The sequence below is a fragment of the Moschus berezovskii genome, chromosome 9, assembly GCF_049115385.1.
Source record: "Moschus berezovskii isolate FMDL1 chromosome 9, NW_MosBer_1.0, whole genome shotgun sequence".
Lineage (NCBI taxonomy): Eukaryota > Metazoa > Chordata > Mammalia > Artiodactyla > Moschidae > Moschus > Moschus berezovskii.
In genome coordinates, this window is record NC_142468.1 from 102747312 (window position 1) to 102768049 (window position 20738).

General features: G+C 36.1%; 1 protein-coding gene and 1 pseudogene across 1 annotated transcript; one reads left to right on the forward strand and one right to left on the reverse strand.

Annotated features, from left to right (window-relative positions):
* Window positions 1–476: 476 nt before the first annotated feature.
* Window positions 477–12611, reverse strand: LOC129563395 (olfactory receptor 4F4-like; annotated as a pseudogene).
* Window positions 12612–19306: 6695 nt separating this feature from the next.
* On the forward strand, window positions 19307–20242 carry LOC129562827 (olfactory receptor 4F6-like). The gene has a single exon (XM_055436289.2). The coding sequence runs from the start codon at window positions 19307–19309 to the stop codon at window positions 20240–20242; it is 936 nt and encodes a 311-aa protein (XP_055292264.2).
* The last annotated feature ends 496 nt before the right edge of the window (window positions 20243–20738 follow it).

The following is a 20738-nucleotide window of genomic DNA, read 5'->3' on the forward strand; positions in this document are numbered from 1 at the left end:
ACCCACTCCAGTATCCTTGCCTGGAAAATTCCATAGACAGAGGAGCCTGGTGGGCTACAGTCTGTGGCATCACGAAGAGTCAGACATGACTGAGCATGCACACACCCCTGCATTCAGTGTATAAACATTAAAAAAAAAGTTAGAGAAGATCCACATGAAATGCTTTGCTAAAAGAAATGCATAACGGATTAGAAAATTTCCAGGTGTGGTGGTCTGTGTTGAAGTAGCAGTACAGATAGTAATAATTAATGTTAACATTGTTGTTAATTCCAAATCATTCTTGAGAACAACCAAAATCATAGCTCTAAAGACTGGCCAAATTTCCCAAACAGGGACTCATTTTTATAATTTTGGAAAGCTATAGAATTGACACAAAATTTTCTCCAAGAGATACACATGGTTTCCATATGTGAATTGGGAATTATCACATTCTTATAATGCGAGATCATGAAATACCAACAGAAATCCATAGGCTATCAACATAGTCTCTTAATGGCAATTTTAATTTCTTTGTTTCTTAAAGTGTAAATGACTGGATTTAGTAGTGGTGTGATGGCTGCATAAAATACAGCAAGAAACTTGTCCACCCAAGTGATGCTGAGTGGAAACAGGTAGATGAAGATACAGGGCCCAAAGAATAGCACAACCACTGTGATGTGGGCAGTGCAGGTGGAGAGAGCCTTGGATGCCCCATCCTTCGACTGATGGCAGAGAGTAAGCAGAATATAAGAGTAAGAGATCAGCAATAGAATGAAGCAGATGGTGGCAAGTACCCCACTGTCAGCATTTATCAACATTTCTAAAACTTAAGTGTTCATGCAAGCTAGCTTGATCACCAATGGAATATCACAGAAAAAGCTATCCAATTCTCTGGGTCCACAGAAAGGCAATTGTATAATTATAGCTATTTGGCTTATTGAATGCACAAAGCCAATGATCCATGATGTCATCACTAGCCAAATACACATTTGTGTGTTCATAATGCTAGCATAATGGAGTGGCTTGCAGATGGCCACATAACGGTCATAGGCCATTGACACAAGCAGCACCATCTCACCCCCTCCAAAAAAATGTCCAAAAAAAATCTGACACATGCAGCTTCCAAAAGAGATGGTCTTGTTTGCCTTGAGAAAGTCTGTGATCATTTTAGGAGTGGTTACTGATGAAAGGCATAAGTCAATGAACGAAAGATTGGCTAACAGGAAGTACATAGGGCAGTGGAGATGAAGGTCAGCAGTAATTAGGAGAACAATGAAGACGTTGCCTAAAATGGTGATTAAATAAAGTGAAGAAAATATCACTAGGAGGAAGGCCTGGAGCTCCCATGAATCACACAGCCCAAGAAAAATAAATTCAGACACTACAGACTGGTTACTTCTTCCATTTAGTTCAGTTTCTTCTAATTTTATCTGAAGAAAAGAAATTAAAATATATTTTCTGAATAAAGCAGGTTTCTTATTTATTGCTGATGAAAGCATATCCTTACATAGGCACTTTGGAAAAAAATTTATGCTTTTCTTATAAAGCTCAATACTCACACATCATATGGTCCAGCAATTTCAGTCTCATTTGCATGCTCGAGATAAATTCTTACAACTGTATATATGGAGATATTTATAATTATGCACATGAACAGGACAATGGAATATTCAGAAACATAGCAAATAAAGTACAACTATATAAAATCACAGAGATGTAGCTTTTTGAGACATGGTAATGAGTTGGTGATGGACAGGGAGGCCTGGCATGCTGTGATTCACAGGGTCACAAAGAGTTGGACACGACTGAGCGACTGAACTGAACTGAACTGAATGAAGAAAAAAGAGATTAGCATAATTTTTATAAAATGAATAGCAATAAAAAATGCTGTATTTTGTAGGAACTTATATATATAACTATGTATTTAAAAATGATGTAAGTAACTCCAACTCTGGGCAGCTAAGGATCAGGATGAGGATGCACATATTATCAGCTATATGATATTATAACTATTTAAGTCTTGTATTAGTTATGTTTTATAGTTATAGTTTTATTATTAAATAAACAAGCAAATCTAAAATTGCCATTAGAAATGGTGTGAATATACTATGAATCGAGAATTATGATCAATTCAGTGCTGTGGACCTGAGGTTTAGTCTGGGTTTACCCTACCTGTTGTCTGTAACTGAAGCTATTGATGATACTGTTTTTGTTTCAATCCACAGAATTATCAGGTACCAGGATGAAAATAAAAATAGAATTAGAAAGCTATAGATGTAGGAGGGGCTTTTAATTTTTCCCAGTGTGGTAAACAGGAATTTATTGAATATTTTCTTACTATGAACTGTGATCAATTTTGAGTACTTCAGTGAAAAAGACATAGATTGTAGGTGGTATGTTATATCAAAGAATAAAAGCTTATGCTAGCTATTTCACCTAATACTAACTTAAAAGGCTTTTAACAGTACTTCAGTTAAATTAGAAAGGGCAAAATATTGCTACTAGGATAATTATATTAAAACTATATTAACAACACTTTAAAATTACTTGTATAAATCATGTAATTTTCAACTTTACCTTAAGTAGAAGTAACTGTAAAGATTCTAAGAGTATAATTATAAAATCAAATGAGTTAGAGCAGAACTCACAAAAAAACTCAAGAATAATTAAAAAGTAAAAGTTTTAAAAATGGGACAACTTTAATTTTCATTTTTTAGCTGGTAATATCAGAGTCATGGGAAAACTAAACCTCTCTGTTTCTTTGCATCTCCCTGTCACTCTCTCTGAATACCTCTCATTATGCTAGAAATTTTCACCCACATTGACTATAAAGTAATCTTCACATTACCAAATAAAATAAAATGAATGAAATATATCTTACTATTCTAAGTTTGGCTCTTAGTGTAACCTGTTACAGCTTAAGAGCTGGGAAACAGCATGACTGGAGTGCAATCCCAATGCTCTCTGATGCCAGTCCTGCATCTGTGCTGTCATTCTGTGTCTACTATTCAGTTCCAAGAGCATAATTCTGTTTCCATGGTAACTATTGACTATTGTAGGTGTTGAGAGATTTCTTTCCATAATCTCTATCAGGTTCCTTCCTGAGTTAAATTAGTAAACACCACTTTTCTCAATATTTGGAAATTTCTGTTAATTACAGTTATGTATCTGTGCCTAGAATACAATTTTCCTTAACTCAAAAAAACTGTAGACCCTGATGATTGTGGATCCGTGAAGACCTGAATACTTCCTCAAAGAGGGCACCTACGGAGCTGTAAGACTGTGTAGAAGTTACTCGTTTTGATGATGTAGAGAGTCCAGAAGTTCCAAGATGTACCTTGGAGAAGAAACCCTTGATATTTCTGAAAGCTATGCATAATTACAAACCATTCTAATTAGTGTGCATGGAAATATGACATTAAAACATTATCTTAAATATGACAGAGGGAAAAAAAAATATGACAGAGGAAGAGAACTAAGGGAGAAGTTAAGAAATTGACAGTGTAGAGTATATCTTCTTACCAGAGAGACACCGTATTTGACCACATTTTTTCCCCTGGATAAAGCATTCTCCATATTCTAAATAGAATCTGAAATAGAATCCTATTGCATTAAAGCAAAGTATCTACTTTCTATTGTGACCAGCATTTATGGGAGAGTGTGAGGCATATATTTAGTGTAGAAAGTGGCCTTTGGAGTCGGAAACTCTCAAACTACCCATGCTATGTTCCTGTGAGACCACTTTATTGTTGTCTCTCTGAATCGAGAATGTCATCTGGAAAGTGTGCCTTTGTCAAGGTCAGGGTGAGGACAATAATAAAGTTCTAATGATTGAGTTAAGCACAGTTTTAAAACATTGATTAACTTTTAAAAAAGAAAAACAGTATTTCAGAACTAAGTTGGCATCTCTAGTCCCAGATGACTTGGGTGAGTGGCTATGGGCTGACTAGCAGAGGGAGATGAACTCGTCAGTGTGTGTGTGCTCTGTGTGCTCAGTTGCTCCCTCAGTAATGTATACCAAGTATGCCCATTGTAGAGCAGTCAGTCTTGAACTGCTTGTTTTATGGGGTTTTAATGAAGAATAGAGCACACACACAATGAAGAATAGAGAAATTTAAAGTGTCAAAATTTCTTTGATTATTTGAGCAATGATCCTGATTTATAATTGAGTACAAGGCAATATTGGGACTTCACACGCGGCTCAGCAGTAAAGATTTCGCTGGCCAATGTAGGAGATGAAAAAGACACAGGTATAATCCCTGGATGGAGAAGATCCCCTAGAATAGGAAATTACAACCTACTCCAGTATTCTTGCTGACACAGTCTTTAGGGCAGAAGAACCTGGTGGGCTATGGTCCATCGGGTAACAAAAATTCAGACACAACTGACTTTTATGCAAAAGGCAATATCAATATTCTTCAAAATAACAAAACAGTAATGGAATCCTACCTTTTATTTAGTTTTAGAAAATATTATATAATTTTAGCCTTATGGACAAGAATCCAACACTTCAGAGATCTGAGAAGGAAATATGATAGGATGTCTCTGTCTGCCCACTGCTGCTACTTTTTTTTTCATCAGAAGCATAAATTTGTTCACATTTTGGTGGCTATATTTCACTTTTTTTTTTCCTATGCTGTTACATACTTACATGTGAACATGTCAATATATACATATAGAGGAGTCTTTTTCTTTGGAAGATATAGAGTATGGAAGGATATTTTAAATTCTAATTTATTTAAAATAATATTATATATAAATATATTCCATTGTAATGGTTGTTTCAATGTAAATGTTAGTTTTTAGAGAAACAAATATGGTAAAGTAATAGTACTGCTGGATATTTACCAAACTTAGTTAAAAATTCTTTTCATACAAAACCTGTATTTGAATGTTTGTGACCGTTTTTTTCATAATTACCAAATACTAGAGATATCCAAGATGTTCTTCTATCTGTTAATGGTTAAATAAAGTGTGATACACTTTAACAATGGGATATTATTCCATAATAAAAGGGAATAATCTATCGAGTCATGAAAAGATATAGAGGATACTTAAGTGTCTATTGCTCCATGAAGGAAGCCAACCTCACAAGTCTATAAATGGTATGATTCCACATTTATGAATTTCTGGAAGATGAAAAACTATGGAGACAGTGAAAAGTTAGGTGCTTGTCAGGGGCTCATGAGTTTATGGAAATGAATGAATACGTGAAGCACAGGAAATTTTTTATGATACTGTATTTTTTACTATATTGTCTTAGGCATTTGCCATGTCTTCTGTGAGGGCATAAATACAATGAAACCATAGAAACAATGAGCATGTGTTTATTTCTAATACCATTATCAAGTAAAAGGAACCAGAGATCTTTGGAGACATGGCTATTGTAGGAAAAGGAAATTAAGATACAAGATAAACCAGGAGCACCTTTTAGTCCTAGAAAATAAGGAAATCCTCAAACATACATAAACTCACAAAATTTGATGCAGCTATACATCAAAGAGGCTTAAGAACCAAATGAAAATGCTCCCAATAGCAGTATTTGATTACAATCCAGATTATAAAATAAATATCCATGATTTCATACTAATATAAATGATTGAATAAATTAGTACATGGAATAGAAGAGTAACACCCATGCAGGAGAATTAGAGATAAATTGTGTAGCACGCTACCCTAATCAAGGGGAAAATAGCTCCTCATTACTTAAGTATGGTCTGAGTGTAGTGACTTTTCTCAAAATACAGTGTGAATAGCATGGAAAGTAAATCTATAGTGAGGCAACCTGAAATTTCAGTCAGTTGATCAAAGTCAAAATCAATAAACGTAGATCATACTGATGGTATAGACACTTGATGGGAGACGTCAAAAATGGCAGATTACCTGTGGTGTGCTTCCCCTGAACCGATTAGTTCAGTTCAGTCAATCAGTCGTGTCTGACTCTTTGCGACCCCATGGACTGTAGCACGCCAGGCCTCCCTGTCCATCACCAACTCCTGAAGTTTACCCAAACTCATGTCCATTCACTTGGTGATACCATCCAACCATCTCATCCTTTGTGGTCCCCTTCTCCTCCCACCTTCAATCTTTCCCGGCATCAGGGTCTTTTCAAATGAGTCAGTTCTTCACATCAGGTGGCCAAAGTGTTGGAGTCTCAGCTTCAACATCAGTCCTTCCAATGAATATTCAGGACTGACTACCTTTAGGATGGACTGGTTGGATCTCCTTGCTGTCCAAGGGACTCTCAAGAGTCTTCTTCAATGCCAGAGTTCAAAAGCATCAGTTCTTTGGTACTCAGCTTTCTTTATAGTCCAACTCTCACACACATACATGACTACTAGAAAAACCATAGCTTTGACTAGATGGACCTTTGTTGGCAAAGTAATGTCTCTGCTTTTTAATATGCTGTCTAGGTTGGTCATAACTTTCTTCCAAGGTGCAAACGTCTTTCAATTTCATGGCTGCAGTCACCATCTGCAATGATTTTGGAGCCCCAAAATATAAAGTCAGCCACTATTTCCCCTTCTATTTGCCATGAAGTGATGGGACCGGGTGCCATGATCTTAGTTTTTGAATTTTGAGCTTTAAGCCAACATTTTCACACTCCTCTTTCACTTTCATCAAGAGGCTCTTTAGTTCTTCTTCACTTTCTGCCATAAGGATGGTGTTATCTGCATATCTGAGGTTATTGGTATTTCTCCTGGCAATCTTGATTCCAGCTTGTGCTTCCTCCAGCCAGTGTTTCTCATGATGCGCTCTGCATATAAGTTAAAGAAGCAAGGTGACAATATATAGCCTCGATGTACTCCTTTTCCTATTTGGAACCAGTCTGTTGTTCCATGTCCAGTTCTAACTGTTGCTTCCTGTCCTACATATAGGTTTCTCAAGAGGCAGGTCAGGTGGTCTGGTATTCCCATCTTTTTAGGAACCTGAACCCAAAACTCTTGTGTAATTATGAGAAAAATGTCAAATAAATTTCACTGGAGTGATACCCTTCATACTTCACAGTTCCTCAAAAAGTTAAACAGAATTATCATAAATCTCATCAATTCTGCTCCTAGTCTTTAACCCCAAAGAATTAAAAACAGATGGGATGGGAAGGGAGGTGGGAGGGGGGTTCAAGATGGGGAACACATGTACACCTGGGGCAGATTTGTGTCAATGTATGGCAAAACCAATACAATAATGTAAAGTAATTACCCTCCAATTAAAATAAATAAATTAAAAAATATTAAAAAAATAAAACAAAATCTTGTACATGAATATATAGAACTATTCACAATGGGCAAAGTTGTTCATCCAAATGTTCATCCGCTGATGAATGGCTTAACAAATGTGGTAATCCACTCAAAGGAATATTCAGCCACAAATGTGTATCAGATACACATTTCAGTATGGATGAAAGTAGTTTGGAACTAGGTCAAAGTGATGATTCCACAATATAATGAATGCCTAAATGCATTAGTTTGTAGCTCTAAAATGGTTGATTTTACATTATGTTAATTTGTCTTAATAACATAAAATGTAACACTAAAAAGATAAATGAGCATATATTATTTTCCTTACTATTAAGGTTTTAGTTATTATCTTTTTTTAGCTCATTTTTTGTTCAAAACCATTCTTGGCTAATATGTACTTTTGATATAAAAGAGAATGCTACAGTTCCAGCACTAAGTTTTGCTCATTTCTTTCTAGGCTGAATGTTATATAGAAATCAGTCTAAATTTTTGTAAAATGAGAATAATAGCATTTAACAAAAAGAATTTTTGTAAAATGTGTTGACATGTAGCTCTTATAATAATGTTAAATTTTACACAACTGGTGATATTTGATCTTCTGTGTGTACACATTGCTTTTCTGAGCAGTATGATAGAGATATTCAGTATGTCCAGACTTAGTTAATGAATAAAAAAATCACAGTGCTGAATGCCAAGATATACAAATTATTTCCCCTTTTCTAGTATTAACTGAGAAGTCACAGTCTTATTTCTCATCAGGTGTGAAAGAATATTGGATTTCCATCTCACCGTTTGGTTAGAAATAATAAATGAGATCATATAGGTAAAATACTCAGAAAAGTGAAAAGTTTAATAGGCATGTGAGCCCTTTTTTAATACGTCATGGCATTTTCTGAAAAAGGCACAGCATAGCACAGGGATTAAATTCATGGACTTTGAAATCAGAATATTATTTCACTTGAATATTGGTTTTAACTTTAGCAGTCTGACCTTTGCCAACATATTTAACTTCTTTTTTTAAGATATTTATCATGACCAAAATGGGTTTGGTAATTATATAAATAAGGCAAAAAAGCAGGGATAAGGATGCTAGGAATATATTGTATGACTATGCTTCTAATAGAATTCTAAAATAATTTTTACTAATTGTGTTAATAGGCATTACTTTTTCACTAATATTGGTCTAAATGGTATTTATCAATATGTATTAAAATGTTAGGAGATCCTGAGTTTCCTTGAATATGTTTTGCTGTCATAGTTTATTAATCATAGCTTCCTGTGTTTCCCCTTTACTTTTTTAAATCAAGCTTCTAATAATTTTTCTTCTCTTAATGGCATGGGAATTTAAGGTAGAGATCTCATAATAAACGGCCTGGGGACTCAGGTCACTGAGTCATCAAAGGGCCACCCAAAAGTGTTGTTAGAGCTGGAGTACTTGTAAGGAGTACTAACCACAGAGATCAAAGAGGGAAGCACTTCTTAAGAGGTTCATTTATAGTGAAAATATTGTTTTCTGGGACCGTTTTTTTGGGGGGGGTGAGGTCAGGTAAGTGGGGACAGTATAATTTAAGTGAAGAGCCTGTTAAAATTACCAGCTGTTTTCCCTCTATGGGCAAAGTATAGCAACTCTGCTACAACATTACAAAAATTCTCCCCCCTCCACCCCACCACTTTGCCTCCCACTCTTTCTTATCTCTATTTCTGTTTTTCAATTCAACATATATTTGTTGAACCTGTTGAACATATACAATGCCAGTCTTTCCAAGGGGAAGTTTTACTTTTCAGATTGCGAGAAGCTCTTCATGTGCCTGGATTGTATCTGAATTTACAGGGGAGTTTTTAGATTTGGATTATATTTCACATAGAACTAGGAAGGACTTTGGGAGTTGGTTTTGATGTGAATCATCTTTGACCTGTCATTTTTTTCATGGTAATTTCTAGAATGAAAATTGCTTTTTAATTCTACTTGCATCAGTTTTCAATGAGAATAATATATATATAAAAAACAACAGTGTGTTTACCAAGAAACTATTATCAATTTTCAAGGTATATGCACATTCATGCGCACAGCCATTCAACCCCTTGTCTTCTCTCCCAAATTCACATCATTTCATATGGTCAGGGTTTATGGCTAAGACATAGTCCCTGCTCTCAAGAAGCTCATGCCCTTTGCAGAAGAGACAGAAAAACTAGTCAACTGTAAATTATACCGTCATGAAAAAGTATCATGAGAACCTCACAATTAAGATGTGATAGCAGGGTGGAAGAATATCTCATGCAGACTGGAGGAGAGAGGGGGCCATCACTGACTAATAACTGACAGAATTTTTAGAAAAAGAAGTAATCAGCCAAGTGGAGAAGGCCAGGGAAAACTATAGGGCAGAACAAAAGTTTGGATAACCCTGATATTAATGAAAGAACAATAGTCCTCCTAGTTCAAGGGATTTGTGAGGTGGAGAGGTGAGATCAGAGGCTGGGAAAATGGGTTGTAGACTGTTGCATTATGTGCCTTGCTGAGACATTGTGAAGAGAGAAGTTACTGAGAGTTTGTAAATTGGTGAACAGGAAAAAAAGACTCAGGAACCACTCCTAAGGTATGCTGTTCTAACTGCTCCCTTTTTAACTGTTATGCTATTCCTTCTTGTTTGTTTCTATTCTCTCCTATTTTCTCTACTGTCCCTGTCTCTTCTGTCTTTTCTCTCTCCTTTCATTTTCATCCCTTCTTACTAGTATCAATCAGCTAAATGATAGATATATTTTATAGCTCCTAGTAGTGAAAGTGAAAGTGAAGTCATTCAGTCGTGTCCAACTCTTTGCGACTCCATGAACTCCAGTCTCCCAGGCTCCTCCATCCATGGGATTTTCCAGGCAAGAGTACTGGAGTGGGTTGCATTTCCTTCTCCGGGGGATCTTCCTGACTCAGGGATTGAATCTGGGTCTCCCACATTGCAGGTGGACGCTTTACCCTCTAAGCCACCGGGGAAGCCCTGATAGATATATTTTATAGCCCCTAGCAGTAGACTGCCACAGATAGGTTTTATCTTGGCCATTAATTTCTTATAGGGAACATTTTCTGTTAAGGATCCATTGTGATTTCCTATGAGTAAACAGTTGTTGACACACTTGTAAAACTTTATTTCAGTTTTTAAATGCTTGATTAAATGGTACTACCGTCACTACAATCTGAATTTGCTGGGTTATACATCGGAGACTCTTATTCTGTATTTTCACAATAAATTTCATTTTTAAGTCAAAAGCCAATATCAGGTTGTTTTAGACCATTTAAATAATACAGAAATGTAGGCCTTAGGAGATGAAAGCCACATGTATCCTATTTTGAGGATTGACTATTTGGAATACTTGGTGTGCAGTTTTGGAAGTTTTTTTCAAGTACAAACATAGTTTCATAAAAAGAATTCTGTTTTTGCCATTAGAGGCTCTTGTTTTAATCCAGTATTCGGATGGTTGTTTTAGTTGTTTCCAGTTATTTAAATACGTACAAAAAAATGCCATCAGCATTTTACCAAATTAAGACATAATACTGATCATCGTGAAATAATTTTTGCAGGAATTAATACTTGGCTATGGAAATACATACCCAAATATATTACTCTAATACTTTTGACTTCACATCTAGGTGATTATAACCTTATGATTACTCATGAGAACAGATCCTGAATTTTCATGTACCATCAAATTTAACTACGTTCCTGAATTGCGATGACATCTCATGTATGATAGCATGCAGTGTTTTGCTTTCTGTGACTGGCTTATTTCATGTTCTCTGTGTTTAAATATGAGTTACTTTTCTGCCCTTTGCAAATGGCAGGAAATTTTTTTTTTTAGGCTGAATATTATTTGTGTGTGTGTGTGTGTGTGTGTGTGGTGTGTATGTGTATCACATTTGCTTTATCCATTCATTAATCATCAGAAAATTCATGTTTCCAAATTTGATTAATGTGAGTAGTGCTGCAATGAACATAGCATTGTCAATATCTCTTCAAGATTCTGATTTCATTTCCTTCGCATTTAAAAGTACTGAAAATCCTACATGAAAAGGTAGTTCTAATTTAATTTTTTTGAGAACCTCAACATTTTTTCCACATGGCAGGCAAAATAATATTTTCACGTACTTTCTTTTGTCCCTTAAATTGAAAATCTTTCTAAATCTGTATATATATAAATAATTTTTATAGCTTCATAGTATTCCACAGTATATATATATTCTGCAGTGTGGTTAATGCATTCTCTATTGATTTACATGCATCAACAGCATTCTATGTATCTGTGTGTACATGTATGTATAGACATATATACATTTTATATAGATATGGGTGGTACATAAGCATAATAGTTGCTCTTGTACAGCTGTCAAGATTTGTGTGTTTTAAACTCTAATAAACATTGTCAACTGGTAATTCCATCAACAAGGTATAATGTAGCTTTTATATTGGAATCCTGGTAACATTGGTAATATTTCTTCATTCTCACCTGTCTCTACTCTTTCTCTTTCTTTTCCCCTGTCAGTTAGGGAAGCAGAAATCTGTGTTTCCTAGTCACTGCTCATGATAAGGCTGGGCATCTGTCATTATGTTCACTGGTCACTTGTACATGTTGTTGTTATTGTTCCTATTGTGGGTGCCTGTGAAGTTTGATCTCCTTGTGCAGTTACTATATTGACCTTTCTAAAAAAGCAATATTTTATTTGACTAATGCCAATATTTCCTCTTCTTATTGAACTATATCAAATAAAGAGACCATGTATTAAAATGCATTTTTAACATTAGAAGTTTAGAAAAGAGAAAAACAGGAAAAAATAATCACCTAATTTCCTACTACCAGTAAAAATTTTAATTAGTAATTTTTAAAAAACTGACCTTTCTTTTGATCATTGAAACTAAATCTGAAAAATTTCTAATGTATTCTTTTACATTTGGAAACAAAGTGAATATACATTGTTTTGTACAAGACTGTGTTTACTTTAAAATCTGCATATTGCATGATCAAAGCTTTTAGATAAGAGACTTGATTATAGCTTCTTTGAAATGTCACACCCACTGCAGTTAACTCTGATGATTGTCCCATTCATTCTCTCTTGCTCAGTCCAATTTTATTTTTTTCTGTTATTGGCTATAAAATCCTCCATTCACTGCTCCTGTATCAGGGCCTCCTGGCACCACCCCTGCAGTATTCTCTTTTGGTTACAAGACCAGCTTCACATCCATTACCCTCACAATGTCCTTCCTGACTGGCCTGGCTGCCTACATGTCTATTCTTGGTGATAACAGTTTCAAGGGGCTCCAAGAGACTTATGCTGCTTTCTCTCTGAGGCAGTGAGGATTGTGCCCACAGGAGAGCCCAGGTGTGGTTTGGAGGAGTGACAAGAGAGAGCATGGTTGTTGGTGTGGGGCCTGGAGGAAAGCTGAGTGGTGGCAGTGCAAGTGGGGGACTCCTGGTATTTAATTTAGATGTGGAACAAGCATCAGTAATTTGGTTTGTTTGTTTCAAGATACAGTTGTTTAACAGTATGTCTAAAAAAAAAATAGCATGTATATTAGGTTGAATTCTCTAAAACTGACATTTGACCAAATGTGAACTGACTGAAAGAACAATTTCTTATGACTCAAACTAATAAACACATATAAGCCTGGAGAGAAACAATTTAGTGATAAGAATTAAAAATAAGTTTTAAAAATGGATTCCGTATATATCTTTCTTGTAAACTCATTTTTAAAATGTCTATTCATATATTTCATAGCAATGAATTATGTTCCTATATATGAGTAATAGGGCTTCTCTGGTGGCTCTGCAGGTAAAGAATCTGCCTGAAACATGGGAGACCTGGGTTTGATACCTGGATTGGGAAGATCTCCTGGAGAAGGGAAAGGCTATCCACTCCAGTATTCTGGCCTGGAGAATTCAATGGACTGTATAGTCCATAGGGTTGCAAAGAGTTGGACATGATTGAGCGATTTTTACTTTTCGTATTAGTAATAATGCTCTTCCAAGATAAAAGAGCTATGAATATTTAATTCATATTCATTTAACTATGATTATATTCAAGGCTATGGTTTTTCCAGTAGTCACGTATGGATGTTAGAGTTGGACTACAAAGAAAGCTGAGCACCGAAGAATTGATGCTTTTGAACTGTGGTGTTGGAGAAGACTATTGAAAGTCACTTGGACTGCAAAGAGATCCAACCAGTCCATCCTAAAGGAGTTCAGTACTGAATATTCATTGGAAGGACTGATGCTGAAGCTGAAACTCCAATACTTTGGCCACCTGATGCGAAGAGCTGACTAATTTGAAAAGGCTTTGTTGCTGGGAAAGATAGAAGGCGGGAGGAGAAGGGGATGACAGAGGATGAGATGGTTGGATGGTATCACTGACTCAAAGGACATGGGTTTGGGTAAGCTTCGGGAGTTGGTGATGGACAGGGAGGCCTGGTGTGCTGCAGTTCATGGAGTCACAAATACTCGGACATGACTGAGTGACTGAACTGAACTGATTCTCCACTGCAGACCTTAATGTTATTTCTAATTTTTCTTTTGGTAATTTTTTTCATTAACGCCCCTTGTAACTTAAATGTGAACTTATCTAGTTCCAATATGCTAAGCAAATTTTCTTTTTTTATTGAAGCATAGTTGATAGTTTTGTGTGTTTTAGGTATACAGCAAAGTGGTTAAAAGTGAAAGTGAATTCACTCAGTCGTGTTAAACTCTTTGCGACCCCATGGACCGTAGCCCACCAGGCTCCTAGGTCCATGGAATTTTCTAAACAAGAGTACTGGAGTGGGTTGCCATTTCCTTCTCCAGGGTATCTTCCCCACTCAGGGATTGAACCTGGGTTTCCCACGTTGCAGGTAGACACTTTACCGTCTGAGCCACCAGGGAAGCAAAGTGGTTAATTCATATATATATATATATAACTCTCTTTTTCTACATATATATTCTTTTTCAGATTCTTTTCCATTAGAAATTATTACAGGATATTAAATATAGTTGGCTCTGCAATAGAATAGTTCCTTGCTATTTATCTGTTTTATATATAGTAGCATGTATATGTTTTTACTTGACTTGAGATTCTTATTCATATGCAGGGAAATTTTTGAAGTTTACGTATGTATTTCTAAAGTAACTTTTAAACAAATTGAATTTCTTTTCTTTTCAGTTTATGAATATAACTTTTTCTTCAGAGCCTCAGCCATGATTTCATCTTGAAATTAGTATAGAATAGCACCCAACACAATCTTTTTTTCTTTTCATGTTTTTTACCTGAGTTTATTTTTTTTTTTAATTTATTTTATTGGAGGCAAATTACCTTACATTAACATATTGGTTGGTTTTGCCATACATTGACACGAATCCACCCCGGGTGTACATGTGTTCCCTTTCTTGAACCCCCCTCCCACCTCCCTCGTCCCCATATTCTCCCTCCAGTTCATCCCCGTGCACCAGCCCCAAGCATCCTGTATCATGCGTCGAACCTGGACTGGTCACATATGATAATATACATGCTACAATGCCATTCTCCCCAATCATCCCACCTTCACCCTCTCCCACAGAGTCCCAAAGACTGTTCTATATACCTATGTCTCTTTTGCAGCCTCGTATACAGGGTTAAAGTTACCATCTTTCTAAATTCCATATATATGCGTTAGTATACTGTATTGATGTTTTTCTTTCTGGCTTACTTCACTCTGTATAATAGGCTCCAGTTTCATCCACCTTATTAAAACTGATTCAAATGCATTCTTTTTGATGGCTGAAAAATACTCCACTGTGTATATGTACCAAAGCTTTCTTATCCATTCATCTGCAGACGGACATCTAGGTTGCTTCCATGTCCTGGCTATTATAAACAGTGCTGCAATGAACATTGGAGTACATGTGTCTCTTTCAATTCTGGTTTCCTCGGTGTGTATGCCCAGGAGTGTGATTGCTGGGTCGTATGGCAGTTCTATTTCCAGTTTTTTGAGGAATCTCCACACTGTTCTCCATAGTGGCTGTACTAGTTTGCATCCCCACCAACAGTGTAAGAGGGTTCCCTTTTCTCCACACCCTCTCCAGCATTTATTGCATGTAGACTTTTGGATAGCAGCCATTCTGACTGGTGTGAAATGGTATCTCATTGTGGTTTTGATTTGTATTTCTCTGATTATGAGGGATGTTGAGCATTTTTTCATGTGTTTGTTAGCCATCTTTATGTCTTCTTTGGAGAAATGTCTGTTTAGTTCTTTGGCCCATTTTTTGATTGGGTCACTTATTTTTCTGGAATTGAGCTGCAGGAGCTGCTTGTATATTTTGGAGATTAATCCTTTATCAGTTGCTTCATTTGCTATTATTTTCTCCCATTCTGAAGGCTGTCTTTTCACCTTGCTTATAGTTTCCTTTGCTGTGCAGAAGCTTTTGATTTTAATTAGATCCCATTTGTTTATTTTTGCTTTTATTTCCAATATTCTTGGAGGTGGGTCTTGGAGGATAATGCTGTGATTTATGTCAGAGAGTGTTTTGCCTACTTTCTCCTCTAGGAGTTTTATAGTTTCTGGTCTTACATTTAGCTCTCTAATCCATTTTGAATTTATTTTTCTGTATGGTGTTAGGAAGTGTTCTAGTTTCATTCTTTTACAGGTGGCTGACCAGTTTTCCCAGCACCACTTGTTAAAGAGACTGTCTTTTCTCCATTTTATATTCTTGCCTCCTTTGTCAAAGATGAGGTGTCCATAGGTGCGTGGATTTATCTCTGAGCTTTCTATTTTGTTCCATTGATCTATATTTCTGTCTTTATGCCAGTACCATACTGTCTTGATGACTGTGGCTTTGTAGTAGAGCCTGAAGTCCGGCAGGTTAATTCCCCCCGTTTCATTTTTCTTCCTCAAGATTGCTTTGGCTATTCGAGGTTTTTTGTATTTCCATATAAATTGTGAGATTATTTGTTCTAGTTCTGTGAAAAATATCATTGGTAGCTTGATAGGGATTGCATTGAATGTATAAATTACTTTGGGTAGTATACTCATTTTTACAATATTTATTCTTCCAATCCATGAACATGGTATATTTCTCCATCTATTAGTGTCCTCTTTGATTGCTTTCAGTAGTGTTTTATAGTTTTCTATGTACAAGTCTTTTGTTTCCTTAGGTAGATATATTCCTAAGTATTTAATTCTTTTCATTGCAACAGTGAATTGAATAGTTTCCTTAATTTCTCTTTCTATTTTCTCATTATTAGTGTATAGGAATGCAAGGGATTTCTGTGTGTTGATTTTATATCCTGCAACATTACTGTAATCATTGATTAACTCTAGTAGTTTTCTGGTAGAGTCTCTAGGGTTTTCTGTGTAGAGGATCATGTCATCAGCGAACAGTGAAAGTTTTACTTCTTCTTTTCCAATTTGTATTCCTTTTATGTCTTTTTCTGTTCTGATTGCTGTGGCCAAAACTTCCAGAACTATGTTGAATAGTAGTGGTGAGAGTGGGCACCCTTGTCTTGTTCCTGACTTTAGGGGAAATGCTTTCAGTTTTTCACCATTGAGGATAATGTTTGCTGTGGGTTTGTCATATATAGCTTTTATTATGTTGACGTATGTCCCTTCTATTCCCACTTTCTGGAGGGTTTTTATCATAAATGGATGTTGAATTTTGTCGAAGGCTTTCTCTGCATCTATTGAGATAATCATATGATTTTTATTTTTCAGTTTGTTAATGTGGTGTATTACGTTGATTGATTTGTGGATATTGAAGAATCCTTGCATTCCTGGGATAAAGCCCACTTGGTCATGATGTATGATCTTCTTAATATGCTGTTGGATTCTGATTGCTAGAATTTTGTTAAGGATTTTTGCATCTATGTTCATCAGTGATATTGGCCTGTAGTTTTCTTTTTTTGTGGGGTCTTTACCAGGTTTTGGGATTAGGGTGATGGTGGCCTCATAGAATGAGTTTGGAAGTTTTCCTTCCTCAGCAATTTTCTGGAAGAGTTTGAGTAGAATAGGTGTTAGCTCTTCTCTAAATTTTTGGTAGAATTCAGCTGTGAAGCCGTCTGGACCTGGGCTTTTGTTTGCTGGAAGATTTCCGATTACTTCTTCTAGTTCCATGCTTATGATGGGTCTATTCAGATTTTCTATTTCTTCCTGATTCAGTTTTGGCAAGGTGTACTTTTCTAGCAATTTGTCCATTTCTTCCAAGTTATTCATTTTATTGCCACATAATTGCTGATAGTATTCTCTAATAATCCTTTGTATTTCTGTGTTGTTGGTTGTGATCTCCATTTTCATTTCTAATTTTATTGATTTAGTTCTTCTCCCTTTGTTTCTTGATGAGTCTGGCTAGTGGTTTGTCAATTTTATTTACCTTCTCAAAAACCAGCTTTTGGCTTTGTTGATTTTTGCTATGGTCTCTTTTGTTTCTTTTGCATTTATCTCTGCCCTAATTTTTACGATTTCTTTCCATCTACTAACCCTGGGGTTCTTCATTTCTTCCTTTTCTAGTTTCTTTTGATGTAGAGTTAGGCTATTTAGTTAACTTTTTTCTTGTTTCTTGAGGTGTGCCTGTAGTCCCAACACAATCTTAGTAACATTTATTTGATTACTAGTGAGAATTTTACTTTTCATAGGAGTATCAGCTGTTAGGACATCTTCTGTGTCAGTAGTCTTATTTTTTTTCTCATTTTAAAATTGGTACACCACACTTCTTTTCTTCATCTATCTGGAGGAAATAATTTCATAATAGAAATATTAGTCATCTTTCTGATATTTTATAACTTAATTTTCAATATGCTTTCAGTTTTTAATTTATCGTGCTTATATTTCAATATAAGAGATCTCTATGTAGAAAGTGAAAGTGAAGTCGCTTAGTTGTGTTCGACTCTTAGAGACCCTGTGGACTGTAGCCACCAGGCTCCTCCATCCGTGGGATTTTCCAGGCAAGAATATTGGAGTGTGTTGCCATTTCCTTCTCCAGGGGATCTTCCTGACTCAGGGATGGAACTTGGGTCTCCCAATTTGCAGGCAGACTCTTTACCATCTGAGCCACCAGGGAATCCCCATCTACATGTAGATTATACAAAACTAGGTACATATATCTGTATCTTAGTATAGTAAGAACTGAATATTGTGGATATATATTTCCTTCCTCATTTGTTAATTAGAGATATTCTTTGAATGAATTTTCTATCTTAAACGTTTGCTTAAATATTGTGTTTCTTTCTTTTGGTTTGTTTCCCTTTTAGATGTTTAAATATCCTTTTGAAACTTTCTTGAGTTTATGATGACAGTCAATAATGTATGTATTTACAAGTTTATCTGTTGTGCCAATAACATTGACTGAATAATTCACCCTTTTCACATTGATATGATTTGATTCTTCAATAGTCTCTTGAGGTCACTCTTAAGTTTATTCTGGCCCTCTCCTTCCGTTCTTTACATTAAGGCTTTTATAACTGTCAGAAAGCAGAAATATGATAAGGTGGAACTGAATATTCCCTCAGATTTTCTACTGCTCTTAGAGTAAAAAGCAAAATTCTTATCATAGATCCAAGATTTCATCCTGTTTGGCCTATTTCTCCAGCCTGATCTCAGTCATTCACATACTTGCCTTTGTGTCTCAGGGCCTTTGCACATTGCATTTCCAAAGTCTGGACTATTTTACTTACTTTCAATGGTAACTCATATTTTGCAGAGTCTGATTAAGCATGATGGTGATGTGGCACATTGTTATCATAGCCCTCTGATATTTCCTTCAAATTAGTTGTCAGAGATGTATCTATAATTAAAGTTATTTAATATCAATCTACCTGTATCTACCCATCTAGATCTAGCCTGTAAAGTTTCAAAAGTCAGAATTTCTGTTTCACCTCAGAACTTGACATTGGACTTAGAATATAGTGGATACTCATTAGGATATCAGTTACACTCATTAGTTGCATTACTTGAAGAAATGAATGCATACATATTAATGGCTGTTAGTGAAGATTTTTTTCTTCATAAAACTGAATTAGATAAACGCTTAAATCTGTTTCTTTAAATATTAACATTTGATAAATTCTTTGGTTATTTTGTTTCTGGATTTTAGGTATCATCAGGAAAAAGCCAATGTATGAAAGAAATGACACTTCTGTGTCTGAGTTTGTGTTCCTGGGACTTTCTGCCTCTAGACCAGTGCAGAATTTCCTCCTCGCCTTCTCTACAGTGTTTTATGTAACAATTGTTCTAGGGAATCTCCTTGTTGTGTTTGCAGTGACCTTTGACCCTCACCTACATTCCCCCATGTACTTCCTTTTAGCCAACCTCTCATCTATTGATTTGTGTCTTTCTACCTTAACAGTGCCTAAGATGATCTCTGACCTGTACTCTGGGCACAAAACCATATCTTTCCAGGGGTGTGTCACCCAGATATTTGTTCTTCACACCCTGGGTGGATCTGAGATGTTTCTGCTCACTGCTATGGCCTTAGACCTATATGTGGCCATATGTCAGCCCCTGCACTACCTGACCATCATGAGCCCACGGGTGTGCCTTTTGCTTGTGTGTGGTGCTTGGGCTATTGGCCTCATTCACTCAGTGGTCCAGTTAGCTTTTGTGATCCATTTGCCTTTCTGTGGTCCTAGTGAAATCGACAGCTTTTACTGTGACCTTCCTTGGTTTATCAAACTTGCTTGCATAGATTCCTACAAAATGGAATTCATGGTCACTGCCAACAGTGGGTTCATATCCCTGGGCACTTTCTTCTTGTTGATCATCTCCTATGTTTTCATTCTGGTCACTGTATGGAAACGCTCTTCAGGAGGCTTGTACAAGGCCCTCTCTACTCTGTCAGCACACATCACTGTGGTGGTTTTGTTCTTTGGACCATGCATCTTTGTTTATATGTGGCCATTTCCCACGGTACCAGTGGATAAGTTTCTTGCCATTTTAGACTTCTTGGTTACACCCGTCCTGAATCCTGCCATTTACACATTGAGGAACACGGACATGAAGATGGCGATGAGGAGACTGTGTAGTCAATTCTTGAGTTGGAAGATCTCTTAAGTAACTCATGGGAGCACAGGTTATTTCAAAACATGGGTTTCAAATATGTGTTAGTGTGTATGGTCTGTGTAAATTATCAAACTTATTTAATTTATAGCTGGCTTTGATAACTAGAAGACTGAGCCAGGTTCACTATGAAGCTATGAAAGGACCCTATGTCCTGAGTATTTGTGATCCACAATTCTTTCAGGACTATGCAATCAGTTTGTAATTTTATATTTTTCCTGTTCCCAATTATTTAATTGCTTTGATTTATACTTTTAGTGGATTCTTGTTAGCTATGTTAAATTAGGAAGTACAGTATAAAGCAGAACTCTGAGAAATTTGCCAAAAGTATTTGAAAGTAGCAGGAGAATGAAGAAGACTGAAATTCTAAGCTCAAAAATTCTGAAAGGCAATATTGAATTACCTGAATCTGTCAGGCTGAGGAGCTAAAGATCTATTAGAATTCATAAGCCAAACGTGGAAGGGTTATATCCATGGCACAGGATCAAAC

Excerpts from the sequence above, each read along its gene's own strand:
- LOC129562827 (XM_055436289.2), top strand. The coding sequence starts at position 19,307 with ATGTATGAAAGAAATGACACTTCTGTGTCTGAGTTTGTGTTCCTGGGA.